Source organism: Phoenix dactylifera, chromosome 1 (genome assembly GCF_009389715.1).
Source record: "Phoenix dactylifera cultivar Barhee BC4 chromosome 1, palm_55x_up_171113_PBpolish2nd_filt_p, whole genome shotgun sequence".
Lineage (NCBI taxonomy): Eukaryota > Viridiplantae > Streptophyta > Magnoliopsida > Arecales > Arecaceae > Phoenix > Phoenix dactylifera.
This window is the reverse complement of record NC_052392.1, coordinates 28624312-28641084: the sequence shown is the minus strand read 5'-3', so window position 1 is coordinate 28641084 and position 16773 is coordinate 28624312. Positions and strand designations below refer to the sequence as shown.

At 37.9% G+C, this 16773-nt stretch overlaps 1 protein-coding gene across 1 annotated transcript; it reads left to right on the top strand.

Annotated features, from left to right (window-relative positions):
* Positions 1-2126: 2126 nt before the first annotated feature.
* LOC120112311 lies at positions 2127-9695 on the top strand. The gene is made up of 2 exons (XM_039131215.1): positions 2127-2339; positions 9300-9695. The coding sequence occupies exons 1-2, from the start codon at positions 2189-2191 to the stop codon at positions 9389-9391; spliced, it is 243 nt and encodes an 80-aa protein (XP_038987143.1). The 5' UTR covers positions 2127-2188; the 3' UTR covers positions 9392-9695.
* The last annotated feature ends 7078 nt before the right edge of the window (positions 9696-16773 follow it).

The window sequence follows — 16773 nt, the reverse complement described above, 5'->3', positions numbered from 1 at the left end:
GGAGCCATAAGACAAGAGTTAGCAAGGATTCATGTTATCACTAGGCTACCTTAACCCAACCTCATCCGAAAACTTTGAGTATTTGCAATCCAAAACTGACTCCAATGGGGTATATGTTCCCCAACTTGACCTAATCTGTAGTTTGGGTTAGGTTAGTCCCATGTCAACTTAGCCTTGACCCCTTAAAAATAATTATATATAAATAATTATCTTATTGAATTGGTTACAAGATGTTTTGGCTTAGCAAATCTCCTACGCAGAGCACCTTGGCACCTATTAACCTATTGGAACCTAGGATGGATGTCCTAGAGCTCCACCACCATCTTAATTTTGACCGGTTCTCTCTCCTCTTCTGAATCTAATTTCTAAGCTTCTTCAAATAAAGAATGCTCCCAAAATGTCAGAAGAATGCAAATGAGCTACAATGCCATCAGCTCAACAGATCAAAAAACAAATAAAGCGAGCAATTTTTATCGAGAGCTTCATAAGTAAAAAATGCCAAGTTATGCAAATAATGCAGGTAATTATCTTAATCATAAGTAATATATTGATAGCATAATTCTAATATGGGCTAACAAAGCTAATTAGGAATTCTAACCGATATTTTTTTAATGGACAATTAGTCATGGAAGAAGATCAATTGCAATTAATTATATGTTTAGAATTTCTCGAGTATTGGAAATTTTTTCAGTTTTCCATCTCGAATTCAAGAATGACAGCTGCTTAACCAAAGAAGAAAAAGAAGAAGAAAAAGCCAAACGAAATCATGCTCTTTTGTTTAACCTAACAATTACTTTTATGAAAAAATGTCACCCGATCCTAGAATAAGGCAAGATGCGGGAAGCTCGTAAATCGGAAGAGCTAAAACTCATGACCCACCATCACAAATTTATAAAATATCTTTCAAATAAAAAATATTTTTTTCTCTATTACTTTCTTTTAACCATACTTTCTCTTCAACTTTCTCCACTTCGGCCAGGGTGCATGGCAATTGGCACCATATCCACCACATGTGGCAAATGCAAACTATTACAAATTTCTTCTTTGGAGGACAATCAACATTTGTGAGGATGCAACATGGCTGTTGTAACAAATATGATCATGTAATTCATTATATATAGTTGTTAATAGCATTCATTAACTTTTAATAAAAATATACAATCATATTAATGTATTATTAATTTGATTTTATAATTTATTTAAAAGTATTTTTAATTTGTAGTTATAATATTTAATTATGATCATATTTATATTAATGGTTCTATTTAAAATGCCACTTATCAACATTTTTTATTTTTTTTTTTTATATTTATGGTTTGTGAAGATTTTTAAGAGACCTTAGCTTGAGTATGCTACTTGAGTATGGATGGAATTTAGATCTTCCGTGGTTTAATTCCCACCTATGCATGCCTTGTAAAATAAGGATCAGGTTGTATCTTTTGCGCAAAAGAAGGATTCACCTTTATTTGCATGAATCCACCATGGATCATCTATTATACTAATGTCAAAACACTCCAAACTCCATTTATCTATTTACACAACTCTTAAGCGACCAGAAGATGATCCAATGATGTATTCGCCCAAAGAAAGCCGATAGAACCCCATCCTATAAGATAACATGAAAAATATTTTTTTATGATTTTTCGGCGTGACTATTCTTCTAAAAATTTAAATTTGCGTGAATAGCCTCTTAAAAATTATATTTATCTCTGCACACTCATAAAAAATTATTTTTGCACAAATACTCCTAATATAACGATTCTTCTAACACTGTTAATAAAAACTATATTTATTTTAATTAAAAATAAAATAAAAATTTGAAATTACGTTTCGTCCCTCCATCGCGATCGCTTTATAAATGTTGCCTTTTGCATATCTACCTATTAAAAATATTTTCATCATTTTAATTTAAAATCGTTAGTTTGTTAACGGCGTTAGATGACGTGAGCACATATGCAAAAACAAAAATAAAAAAAAAGGTAAAATAAGTGTTTTATGAGAATATATATGTAAATATCAATTTAGAGAGGATATTCATGCAAAATTCAATATTTAGAAAGGTATTAAAAAAAAAAAAACTTGTCGAGGGGTTCTTTGCAAAAATCCCTGCATACACATTACGCAGCTCGGAAGGCCTCGAGTCTTGACTCCTCTCGACGTCTGAGAAATAGCGGGGAAGCAAAAGGAAATGAGCGGCGGCGGCGGCGGCGGCGGCGGCGGCCCGGGGTTCAGGTCCCGAGTGGAGCACTACCTCTATAGCGGCGATAAGAAGCACGTTCTCGCCGGCATCGCCGTCATCTCCGTCGTCTTCGGTATCCCATGGTTCTTCATGAATCGAGGTCTCCTTCTCTCCCCTCCTCTTCCCCCAATCCAAAAACCCTAGAAAAACCCTAGCCGGAGACCGTTGGTCGAAAATTTTGACTCAGTTTTCTAATATTTACACCAATTTGCGTCACAGGAAGGTTTCGAATATTTGATGCGAACTCTTCGAGATGACTGTATTATGCTCGATTCGGATGAGAAATTTCAAATTTTAGTCAATGATTTACAGATGATTCGTTAAGAACTGTTTCATGAACACATGTTTTAACATGATATTTCTTCCTCTGCTCTTAGCACCCCCGATCGATCCTGCAAATTGTAAATAGAAGGCTCAGATTGAATTGCTGTTGAGGTAGATTTTTCTTGGAAAGAGGGAGAACAGACATTTTTGGAAATTATAATATTTGTTAATTTGCTTAATTTTTTAAATGGTTATAGATTTTGAATCTTGCCATTTCATTGAATTTGTTTATGCTAAGATACAGAGGGTAAATAAGAGCCGTGCAGTGACCTGTAAAACTAATATATCTGGCACTCAAAACATAGCGCTCGCTCTTTCTTTATGGGGCACATCTCCTATTCCTTCAGAAAAAAAAGTCAGTACCTATACTTACTTCTTACCTTACCTAATAATGATTGGATTTATCTTGTCTCTGATGTCGGGGAATCGCAAAAAGAGCTTATTTGGTTTCTATTACAAATCATGTGCATAAAATCATATCTCTGATAAAAAAAATTATCTCCTTGAACGTAGCTCGATTTAAACCTAATAATGAATCAAATTTTGCAAAAAAAAAAAAGATCTTCAGGTGATCAAGAGAGCCCCCTTTTTCAGTAGATGATGAGATGCAGATGTATTATTTCAACGCTTCTCTATGCCTACTTCTCCGCTTGGCACCTGAACTTGCACCGTAGGTAGTTTGCAGCCCGCCCAGCCTGATAGACATGCCTAAAATTGCCCAACGGTGAGTAGAACTTTAGCCGCCAATGGCGAGCCGAGCATCAGTAGATGTAATCGCCAATGAAAACCAGTCTCCCATGCCTTCTGCTTTAGTGCATATTTTAGCATTTCAAGCTTCAAATATACATACAAACATACATACATACATACATATTAGTACAATGATTGTTTGAACCACTCAACAATTGGACGCTACATAGCATCAATTGCTCGATTTGTGCTCTTGCTGTAATAGAACAAAGGAGAGAGAAGGAGAGTTTTGGAGATAGTGGCAGAAAACCTCTTTCTGACCTCCATTCCCACATCATGGATTTCTCATTGGTGCAACTACATCCTTCTTCATCCAGACCATTTCTCTTTGATAATTTCTTTTTCCTTCCTAAGTATCCTCTCTCTCTCTCTCTCTCTCTCTCTCTCTCTCTCTCTCTCTCGCGCGCGCAGACACAAAATTTTCTGATTCATTTTTTCGTTGATCTAATTATATGCCATAAGGAAATCAACCTCAGAATCAAAGTTGATGTATTTTTATAATTCAAGATGCATCTGAAGGGTCCTAAATTTATCCATATTGGGAGAACATTTACATAGACTCCTTTTTTCTTTTTTCTTTTCTCTTGTTTTCTTTTTTTTTTTGAATTTGTTGCAAGATAAGGGAGAGGGATTGCTAACAATAGTGGTGATAATAGTGTAGACAATGTTAGTTCCTATTTAGATCATCATCACTAACAAAATTAGTAGGAAGCCTAGGTAAGGCCTTTTCTTGTCGTATTGTTTAAAAAAAGATTGAGTTTTTTCTTATTTCTCAACAATCATAGTAAATTCTCCATCCTTGGTTAGTTAATCTTCAATCCTTATCCTAATTTTCTACTATCTTCTCTTTTAGAGTAATGATTTTTTGCATACATCTACTTTTACATATTTTTTAGAATACTCTATTCCTGTAGCAATATTCTTGCGTCTTCTTTTTAACCTTCCACTTTTTTTGAATTTTTTGTTTGCTAGCACCAACCCACCACTTAAAAATGTTCCAGCATTTAATTTCTAGGCCATTTGGGAGTACATCCTTTTTTTTTCCTTTCTTGCTCCAATCTCTTGTATTTACTTATATGTTGTGAAGCTTTTGGTGGCAGATGTATTTATAGATGGCATGGATTGTCGTATCTGCCAAAAGGCGTGTTCTTGGAAATTGAACTCTAGGCCTAGGTTGTCAAGACAATTGGAAGGAACTAAACAAGAATAACTCATTCAATAATTTTATTTTAGTAGGCTATTGAGGAGCATTAAAATGATATCTTTAGCATGAAATGATTTGATTTGCACTTCAAACTCTTTCTTTGGGCATTTAGTATTATTCTCATACAGACGTATCAAGATGCACACTGTGAAGTTATTTAGGGCATAGAGGATTCTTATTACATACCTAATACTTCTTTCTTTTCATTTGATTTAAATAATCTCTTTTGCTTCACAGAAAAGAAAACTTTTACCTTTTAAAACTAGAATACTTTTTTTGGATCCTAAGAACATTGCTGGTTAATTTGTATATCATTGGTTTATGGATAGTGCCTTGATATTCTGTCTAGGTAAATGTTATATCCTTTAAATTTTTAATCTTTTCTTGCCATCACAAAGGTAATAAATATGTCTTATTGCCTCATATGTTTAAGTGGATGACTTGCAGTCGTAGAACATATAGCTAGTGGGGCATCAAACTACTGCTTTTCTTTTAAAGATAGAGTTTTACTTCTGATGAATATAATAATTAATTCAATCTTGGCAATCATGATAAAAGCTCTCGAACAAGATAATGCTCTTGGTTTCCTTTTTTTGTCACCATCTTCTTTCTAATTAAGATTCCTCTTTTTAGTGCTCTCATGATTTTCTTGGTGTTCAATCATGTAATTCTATTTGAAGTTCTTTGTGTGCATTGTTCAAAAAAAATCCGCTTGGGTTTATTTCTTTTTACTGATTCCTTTATGACCATCATCCTCTTGGTTGCAACCTATTTGTGATCCTACCTAACTACAATAAATTTTATTAGTGGGAGGCCCTCCTGCTTTTTTGGGTATATAAATAGATATCTTATATGTCAAGAACTCTACAAAAAATACATCTAAATGAAATAAATTTCTTTACTCACACATTCTTGAGTTGAAGATGAACGGATCCCTTGCAAAATAAAGAAATTTTGGAGAAACTCCAATAATCCCGGTAGCGTAACTAATAGTTTGTGAGCTTGTATCAACTCAAGCTCACTCGGAATGGCAAATGGCTAGCTCAAGCTCGGCTCAAGCTGATTCAAGAAGAGAGGATCCAGTTCAAGCTTACGTTGTTTATTGTCAAGTCAACTCGAGTTTGGCTAGAATAGCTTGGTTAGGCTATTCGGTGTTTGTACCAGAGGTGTGGAGAGGAGATAATGAATGAGAATGAGAAAATCCAGGGCGAGAATTGAAGGCCTAGCACTGATAAGCATCATCTATTGCCAAGAAAATGGAGAAAGGATATGGTAATGAGTTGTGGAGAAAGAGAGAGGGAAAGGACAGATTAAAAGGGACAAGTAGCTGCCTTATTGTCATTGAAGCCAGGAGAGAAGCAGAGAGGAGGAACTCTATATCACTGGATGGTTTGTTAGTTGAGATTGGATAGAATTGAAGAGGATGGAATCTACATCACAGGGTCCTGGGAGAACCCAAGAGGATGGGAAAGAGCAATGACTGTGGCATCACATCCATTTAAAAACATTCCCTAATTGTCCTACTAGGTGGGAGCTGTCGTAAAATAAGCGATTGAATCTTATAACAATGGCTACAAATACAAGGTTGGATCTATGATATAAACATCTAATGGTTGTACATTATTAACTAAATAAATCTTATTGATACTGATTATAGGTATGTTATTTTTATGATCGACTAATAATTGATACAACATACATTTTATTTATTCATCATTTGGAGCTATATTGAGACAAATATGAGAAAGCTAGGCCTAGCTTGTGTTTGGCTTATATATTAATTGGATGAGCATACATTGTGCTGAGTTCTAAGTCAGACACAAGCCCATCATGAATAGTTTGCATGTTAGATAGCCCTTAGGTGTGTATTTAACTAACTATTTACCTGTATGAAATCAATTCCCCATGATTATGTCACTGGAAAGGGCGTAAGTGCATCAGGCTCCCACCCTTGCGGTGTATGGGGGGAGATAGATGTATGCAGCCATACCATCACACGTGGAGACGTTGTTTTCGTGTTTCGGAGCTGTATTGCCCTAGTCACAATGGAGCAACTATACCTAGAGCAATTTTACCATGACACCAAGGCCCCCCACTCCATGATTATGTTACTGAAAAAGAAAAATAAAAGTACCTACCTATTAATAGAGGCTCGATGATTTCAGCTTATCACTTTTTTCCAGCATATATTCCTTTGTGGGTATTAGCGTCATGCCTTTTTCCCCTACTGTGGTGTTTCTAGAACTTTTAGTTGTAATAATGTAATTCAAGAAGTTTGGAGTTAATGCTTGTATATGTTGGCCAAGTGTTCATCCAAGAACTAGGATTATGGATAAGATTTCATAAGCATAGACAACTTAAGGTCATGGCAATCTGATGTTGCTGATACAGCAATGAAGCGAGCTATGAACAAATTGAGATATTGATGGGAGGACTAAATGAGCATGGCCAGAAGATTTATTTGTGATATGCTGTGCTAAAGAACTTGGAAACTGACATTTGTAATCAAATAAATCCTCCTTCCCAGCCCATTAAGATGTTATTTTGCGCAAGAATACTATTTTATGCCTGCTTTTTACACTCAAGAACTGTGTCACCTGCGCACTCAGCATCTAGCTTGAAGAATCCGTGTTATGTATCGGTGTATCCAATATGTCCCACATTCATATCAAATTCTTCGGCTGAAGCTCTTAGGGACTCTCCAACAATGAATTCACCCCACCATATGACATCAGAAGTGGGCTTTGATTCTTTTCAGATACTAAACGATGATGTAAAGATTATAATGACTTTGCGATATATTATGTTTCTTGTACTCTTGAGCTGATAAAAAGGTTGATTTGGATGAGAAACATGCATGTTAAACACCATTTCAAGATAAAAATCTTTTATTATTTTCTTTTATATATTTTTTTATGAAATAAATATTAATCTTTATTGCTTTCTTTGTATAATATTTTAAGAAATATATATACATAGTTAAAATCATTTTTATGTAAGTTTTCATATACTTCTTTTTTTCTCTTTTAAACTCCTATTGGGACAAATGCTTGGACAGATGTATGAATCCAATTCTCACATTTGTGTCCATGCAACACTGCTTAAGAAACCTCAAGATATTTGCCAAATCCGTCGGAGTTATAGGTCTTTCCTCTCTTCTTCTGTATCTTCTATATTGTCCTCTCACGTAAGCCATCTTTTGTTTTTCTTTAGAATTCTAAAATTAGCTGTATTTATAGAAACCTATGAAACGTTGACCAGGTGTCCCAACTAATGCAAGATTTGTTATCTATGAGTGAAAATACAGAAAATGACAAAACATCATCTAATTTGTCACCATCCAGCAAAACTTATATTTAGTTTATTAATCTTCTATGAACTTTAGACCATGCTTGTTATTTTTTTATCCAAATAATTTATCCACCATTTTAGTTATTGCCATTATCACTGTCACTGGTAATGATTTCTTTGTCCATTTGGAGAACAATCTTCCTTGTTTGTTGTTAATGTCCATCATCGCTCATTCACTGACACTGCTGCTATTGACACATCAACTTTATAGCTTGCAGTAAACTATCTCAATCTACCACATGATTTTTTTGCATTTTGATACTTCTTTTTCTCAATTTGCTATGTGTTCACTTCTACAATTTAGGCTTTGCTTTGCTTCGTGGGATATAGTTTCCTGCTCAACTGTCATTACAGAACATACATCATTTAAATGTAAATTAAAAGCTCATCTGTTTTCAGATAATCACAGGAACATCGGAACATGAGTTCATTTCATCCATTTTGCTATACGTGTAATGAAACAATATTCATCTATATTTAGGGAAAAGGCATTACAATAGTTTCAAAATTTAGGTGTTCTGCTACTTTGCTATTTTGAGGCTTCTTAATTTTTATTCTCTCCGTTGAAGTCATATCCTATATACTTCATTTTGGCTAAGATTTTGTGTACACCCTCGTCAGTGAGATCGAGCTTCTGTTAACTCTTATTTAGCATTTGGTTTGCTTTTCTTATTAACTGATACCACACCGTTCACTGATCTTCACAGAACATCTGAAGCGCCAGGTTCTAGTTCATCTATAACAATAGTCAACAGCTCTAAGCTGATCCTAATCTTAGGCTTTCCACAGCTGAAAAATTTAAGTTGGTAATAACTTTGTTTTATTTATTTCCAGAAATTTTTGAATTAGAAATGGTATTTATGTTGTATAATCTAGTCAATTTTTGCTTATCCTCAGGGCTCAATATAGATTCTAAGTTCATATAATGGAACAAATTAAATCAATTGCATCAGACTTTCTCATCTTGTTAAATGATAATTCTTATAACGGGCACATACAAAGACAAACACCAGATACCTAAACCCTTAGATTTCATACAATTATATACTCAATTTTATGATGGATTTTTTTAATTTTGTTTACCACCTCTGCCATGAGAAATGATTGAAAGCAATCATGCTTGTGTGAATAAGAGACCAAAAGGTCCTGGTTCACGAATTGCTGTTGCAGTTCGAAATATATTATAGTTAGACAACGCATTTATTAACTCGGAATTTAGTCTTGGCATTCTTATGAAATATAATGTGTACTGCGAAAGGAAACCATTTTGATTTTCTGCCACTCATTTGTTTCACATAATGATTCCTTTTCTGTGTCCCTATGAAAAATTGCAGCTAACGTTTTGTTGCTCTTGGTGCTTGACCTCTGAATTTGGCTATTTCATATAAGTACATCCAAATATTGACTCTGTTTTTTGCTTGCTTTTATTAGGAACAAAGCATCAGTCCCACCAAGATTACGTGGAAAAAGCTAGCCAAGCTCGGAGTGAACGGCTTTCTTCTGGTCAATCATCTCTTAAATAATGCAATGAGTGGCATAGATAATTGTCATCTTTGATGTGCATCTTTTTATACACTGTGACCATGTCTCTTGGAAAAACGGGACCTTGGTGTTTCTCTATCTCAAGAGACAATCCGTGTTCTGATTTGGCTGAAGCAAATATTTATTTTTATTTGATGTCAAGTTACGGCTTTTTATGACTACTAAATGAATAAGAGAGATGGAGTTGGTGTTTATAGGTTTAGAATGTAACCTCAAAAATGCTACTTTCATGACAATCTGATATCTGAACGTATATGATTGCATTTGGTTCAGACATTATTTTTCTGAGGTATTTCTACTAATATTAATCATTTCCTTCTGTACTATTTTTAACACAAGGGTTCTACTTTGAGTGGTTCTTCCATTGAGTTGTGACTTAAAACAAAAAAAAAATCAATTATATGCAATCTAGATCCAACCACAACTCATCTGTAAACAAGCTTATAGCAGCTTTTGCCTTTTGGCTCTTAATCATATTGTTTTATGTTAGCTAGGAATATGTCATCTAAAGGCAAGTTATACATGTTGGCATCCTTTGTTTGATCTATAATTATCTTCCTTGTTTGATTCATCTGAGAATAGTTTGAAAAGATAGATCAGGTGGAAATTGTTGTCCTTTGCCTTTTACCATTGGTTGATCTGTTGGTGAATCTAACATTTAGGAGCTTATTTGATCAATCTTTCATCCATGTACTCTAGTCAGCTAAACTTATTTCTATCTTCATCAAATGGGTTCTATCTAACATGATTACTTGGCTCAATTTTCCTTAGTAAACTTAGGGAAGATCACTGAATGATGTGTAAACAAATGAGCTAGAGCAAGATAGACAATGTTTGGCTCATGTTTTAATCAAGCTGAGCTCATGGTTGAGCTCAACCTGAGGGGCTAAGCGGCCACAAGGAATAAGGACATCCGAGTTCATGGCTCGGAGATCTGCCCCATCTCCCCGGGATGGTAATCTTTCATGTATCCTCAACAACAGTTAACTTGGGAGATGATCATAAACAACTATGGAGCAGCGGTTGGTTCAAGGGATCGATGACAGTAGACCTCTTAAAATGCTTTCACCCATTTTTCTTAGATTGTTTTTTCACACACTACCTATAAATTCTTATAATTGATTGAAGTCTTTTAAATTTGCATGTCAAAGGTGGTTGATTGTTAAGAATCCACATGTGAAAAAGATTATTCTATATCAAATAGTTAAAAAGAAAAGATGAAATCCAAAACTCAATAGTCTAAACTTTTGGATTAGGTTAGGTTCCAGCATATATGTTAAGTCCTTTGATTCTGACTCCCAGTCTCTTTAACAACTGGTGTCAAAGCTAATCTTAGGGTGCATTTGGTTCGTGACCAAAATTGGAATTGGAATGGATCGGAATGGGCATGTCCCCTGACATGTTCAGTTTGTGACCGAAATCGGATTTGAATACTAGGAGAGTGTAGGGATTGAATTTTGGGGGATTGGGGCATCCCATTCCTCCCTAGAATCGGAATAGGAATGATACTTCTTCCAACCAAACAGATGGAATGGGAGTCACTCATTCTCATTCCCATGCTAGAGTCCAACTTCCCCTAACCAGCATGCCCTTAGAATGGTAATTTGTGAATCTTGGATTCCAACATGTATGTCATAGCCCCAAGTCCTCATCTCCCCAACACCACTTTGTCTAGAGGACCGTTGAGAGAAATTCTCTCAAATGTTCATACATATTTCTAACTTCGCCTTTTCATGTACTACATTAAACTCTTCATACTGGGTTATATGTTTTTAAAACACTTATGCTAGATATTGAATGACTTGGAAGATGATCATGAAGCACTATTGAGCACCAGTTTGTTTGAGGGACTGATGAGAGCAACCATTTAAGTTAAATACTTCATATATATATATTCCAACTAGATTTTTTCACCAACTGCCTTTAAACTCTGGGAATTGGGTTGAGTCTTTCAAATACCTACAAAGCTTTTTTTGGTAAAAAAGATATATGAAACTTGATGTTAGCTTATGTATTTTCTAAACGCAGCACAGAAGTTGTAACGGGTGTGACAGTCATACAATATGAAGCGAGTGGAGTTGAAGTCATTATCAAGTGCGGTGCAACGATGGCTGAGAAAGGAAGTGCTAGGCTTTTCGCTGGAGTAGTGGCTACGAGCTCGATTGGAGGCCGGATCGAGCTCCAATCGAGCTGGGACGGAGGTAGTAGAGCTGATCACAGGCTAGGTGGCTCGCCCAGCCCAGCTCGAAATTTAGCGGGCTTGGGCACTAAAAATAGGCTTGTGGGATGGGTCCGGGCCAAAAAAAAAGGCCCGATCAAAAAATCAGGCCGGGCCTAAGAAATTTAAAAAATAGCCCAACCTGGCCTGAGATATTATATATATTACCAATGTCATAGGGATACAAATGAGCAGGCTAGCTTTATGGGCCTAAATTTACCACATTGTTTGAGCTGGTTTATTAATCCTATCTTTTGCTGGAATTTTGAATAGCTTCGGCTTTTTCTGATTCTACTTTCAAAAAAAATCAAAAATTGGGCCTAGGATTGGCTCTACAAAATTGGATCGGGCCTTGAAAAAAATTTAAGCCCGATGGTTGGGCCAGGCGTGGGCATAGCCATCGGGTTTAACTTCTGTTATAGAACCCGACCCGAGCCCAGACCGTCCCGGGGTTTGATCCACTCTAGAAGGCGGCTACCTCGTTTCCAAAAGGGAAGATGGCAAGAGTTCAAGCGAGGTCCCAAGTAATTCAAGATGGATGGAGATTCAAGTGAGAGATGTTCCAAGTATCAACGGAGGAGATTGAAGCACTAGAAGAGCACTTCACTTAGGTTTTGGCATTCTCTGATGAGGAGATGGAGGTGGCTTGGAAGGTAGCTTTGGTAGGCATGTTTTTGGGAAAGGGTTTCTTGGTTGACTTCATTCAACGCGACATGAAGGCTAGGTGGGCAGTGGAAGGCGAGTTCTAGGTACTTCCTTTTCCTGTTGGGGTTTTGCTGTTTAATTTTTCATCGGAGAAGGTCAAATCAAGGACTTTTTCTAGAGGCCTTTGGTCTCTTACGGGGCAACTTCTTGCCTTGGAGGAGTGGAGGCCGACTTTTCGAACTGGAAGAGATCACATTCGATCGGTATATGTATGGATACGGCTGCCTGATCTACCAATCGAGTTATGGGATAGAGAAAAGATCCTTAGAATTGTTGCAGTGGCTAATAAACCTAAGTTTTTGGATGACTGGACGAAGCATATCGATCGTACTAGTTTTGCTAGGGTTTGTACACAGCTTGATCTCTCCAAAAGCATCTGCCCTAAGGTCTAATTGCAAGTGAGGGGAAACTATGTGCTAGTGAACTATCGGCCACTCTTAGCAGGATTGTTCACGGTCTAAGCAGTAGGGCAGGTGTAACAACCTAGGACCTTACCCAAAAAGGCTAGCCGGAAAGTATTTTTTGGATTTTTTAGTCCTGTATAGGTATCCAAGATCTCCTCTGATGTGGGACTAAACACACGCCTGTATGGGTCCTCACAATAGGAGAGGGGGAAAGTTGATCTATGGGTTCTAGTTACCGGCACAGTATCTTGGAATGGGGCTAAGCCAATGGAGGAGGTTTCCTACATAGGACCTAAGCAGTCAGGAGGAGGATGGCTTCCGGCATGCAAGCTGTCAAGAAGATTAGAGGCTCAGAGTCTCCCCAATAAGCAAAGGTGTTGATTGTATAACGGCAGGTCTCATCAGAAAGAGAAGGTCAAGCTGAGGTTGCCGAAGCTTCTTTTGCTTGCAAGTTGGTGAAGCCTGTCATGCAACCACATAAGAAGGTTGCCAAAGACAAACAAGGCTATGGCTCCCCTACCACCTCCCTGATTCCTTATTTTGTTTGTTTTGATAGGCTTCAGGGCATTCATTATAGGAGTCGCTTCAGTCCCCGAAGAAAATGAGTCAGATAATAGATGCCAGCATCTATCATATCAAGTGCAGCACTCTGCAGGTATGGCACCGGATATTAGGGTTGGCAAGACTCGGTCAGCTATGTGTTCAGCTGTTGGGGATGATCATCTTGGTAAAACTGATGTTTGCATATGAGCTTGTTATCATGGAACTGTCTGGTGCTGTCAAGTGCTCCTTTTTTTAATGATGTTAGGAGTATGATGCATTCATATAATCCTGAGATGGAAACAAGACTATCCATGGATTCTATGGTTCGTGTCCAATGAGTCATGGGACCTAGATGGGCTATGCTTTTCATTCCTGTAGAATGCCTCTCAGGTGGTATTACTATTATTGCGTGCAGGAAGGATTTGGGTGATATCAGTTTCACTTATATTGATGGACAGAAGATTGTCTTTGGTGTAATTAGTCAGCCAAATTATCCTTCCTGGATTTTGGGGTTGGCATATGGTAGCACTAATGCTAATCAGAGAAGGATATTTGGCAGACTATAAATCAAGTACTTCGGTTGGGCATTGCAATGATGATTGTGGGAAATTTAATCGTATCCTCTGGGCTGAGGATAAGAGAGGAGGTAAACCTTCGAGGATGAAGAGAGAGATTAGGGAATTCAGACAGTTCCTTCAGCAAGTTGGTCTTATTGATTTGGGATATCAGGGAATGCAATTTACATGGTGTAATAATAGATTGGGTAGGGCCAGTGTCTGGGAAAAAATCGATAGGGTTTTTTCTTCTGATCAGTGGCTTCATCTCTTCCCTAAAACCATGGTTCGGGATTTAGTGTGTTCTGCTTCTAATAATTGCCTATTGTCACGTTGCTTTAATGATCATAATCCTCCAGGTCTGCGGCCTTTTCAATTTGAAATGTTTTGGTTGCTGTGTGAAGAGGTGGATCAGGTGGTGAGCCGAGGCTGGACCTGTGAGGGGAATCATTCTCCTGGTGTAGCATAACACTTGAGCAATACTAGAAAGGCCCTTATGAGATGGAACAGGTATAACTTGGGTAACATCTTTAAGCAAGGAGCACAGTTGTATGAGAAAATATCTAAGTTTAAAATTCCAGAAGCTCAGCTAGGGGGATTGTCTATGGAAGAATATATGCAGCTATTGAGGTGCATTCAGCTGTATAATCAGAATTTGGCAATGCAAGAGGTGTATTGGCATCCGAGTCTAGAGTACAATGGCTGAAAGAGGGTGACACTAATACAAGGTTTTTTCATAAGTTTTTTTCATGGGCTACTGTATTGAGCCGTAGAAGGAACAGGATTACCATGATCAAAAACCCAGATGGCACATGGTGGAGGATGAGCAGCAGATCAGGGGGTTGTTGGTTCGAGGGTTTCGGGATAGATGGACTGCATACACTTCGGCTCCCATACAATGGCTTACTCCTGTTAGAAAAACAGTCACAGCTGAGCTGAATGAACAGCTTATTGCTGTTGTTGCTGAAGAAGAGATTGAAGAGGTTATTAAGAGTTTGCCTCCAGATAAAGCATTGGTGTATGGAATTATTGGGCACCCTTCTTTCTTACCAGACTGAAGCCCTTGGACTTTAATTTTCTTTTTAGACAAGATAGCAATCAAGAGTGATAGCTGGAAGTGGAAGGCTCTTTCTTTTGCAGAAAGACCAACCCTACTGCAGTTGGGTTTGGCTTTTATTCCAGTCTATTGCTTGTCTGTGTTGCTGCGTGCCAAAGTCTGTGATCACCAGAATAGAGAGGGAGCCCAAGGCTTTGTTATGGGGACGCTCGGTTGATACAGGAGGCTTGCATCTTTTGTCTTGGCACAAGGCTTGTTCTCCTAGGGTTGTGGGAGGCCTGGGTCTTCGTATGTTAGGAACTCAATAAGAGGCCTTTGCTGGGGAAATTGGTTTGTAATTTGATGATGCAGCCTTCTTCTTTGTGGACTCATGTGGGTTCAGCTAAATATAATTTTCATGGTACCTGGCTGAATTATATTAAGCCACAAGGGTGTTCGGTTATGTGTGGGAAGTTGGTTACTTGTGCTGTGTTCTCAAATTTCAGTTTTTATGGATTGTGAGTTCTGGTTCTACTATTAATGTGGCTACTGATCCATGGATTACCACTCTCCCACTTGATGTTTGGCTGGCTTATGTGAATGTTGATGTGGATATTCATTCCTTGCAGGTGGCTGATTTGCTTGCTAAGGATAAACAGTGGGATATACCAGAGTTGGCCCTCATGTTCTCTGTTGAAATGATGAATAGTATATTAAAAGTCCAGATACCAATGGGAGTTTGGTCTGATTAGTTGTATTGGGGGTGCAACAGGTCTCACACTGTGACATCCAAGGATCTCTATCAGGTGATATTGGCTGAATCGTACCCAGGTAATCCTTTCCCTTGGGCTTGGGTTTGCTATCCATTCCAATGACTGAGATTATTTTGGTGGAAACTGTTATGGTTGAAACTTCCTTGCAAAGACACCCTTGTGAGGCCTGGTATTTTGCAAGCTGGTATATTCTTCTGCGACTTGTGCCCCAAACAGTTGGAAGGTTGCGAACATGCTATCATTACTTATTCTTACACTTGTTGTTGGGAAAGGTTGCATGGCTCATTTGGTTACAGAGGAACAACAGACTTTTCGAAGGATCTGTTTGTTCTCCTAAGGCCTTAATTCGACCGGTGGTGGGCTCGTGTGCAGATGTCTTTGATGTTCATTTGTTATCCAACTTCAGTAATGCTGCAAGGCATTGGGTAACTTCAATAAGGCTTCATCCAATCTTTAATCGCAAAGTCATTGTCGGATGGTTACCCTCTTCCTTTGCGTGCTGAAAGTTAATTTTGATGGTTCGGTCATGGGTGAGTTATTAGAGACTACCCAGGTGCTATGCTTCTGGCAGGTGGCCGATAACTTCCGAGGCGTCCGGTGCCATATGCCGAGCTCACGGCGGCTTGGGAGGCGCGGCGCTGGGCTGGTTTCAAATTCAAAGCATCACAGGTGTGGTTGGAGGGAGATTCTGCTACTATTATTATCTGGATCCATCCAAAAGAGCCGGCTCCTGGATACTTCCAATCCTTTGTTGGCTGATGTGTTACAATTGAGTCAGGTTATTTGGTGCTTCAAGGGCTCTCATCTTCCGAGAAGGTATTCATGTAGTAGATCGGTTGGCTTCTACTGCAGTAGAAAGGGAGGTTAAGTGGGGAAAAAGAGATGTTCTCCCATCTCAGTTGGCCATCTTGTTAGCTGCAGATGCTTAAGGCCTGTCTTATATCCGTCCATAATGGATTGCTGGGTTCCTGCGAGTAGCGCGTTCGGTATATTGTCACGCTGTAATACTTTGTAAACCTTTTCGTTTGCCTCTATGTTTTGCCCTGTTGTTGAACCAATAAAAATAAAAATAAAAGAAGCAAGTGGAGTTCCGAAAAAAGTTTGTGTTATCCCAACAAAAGCCAGTAACT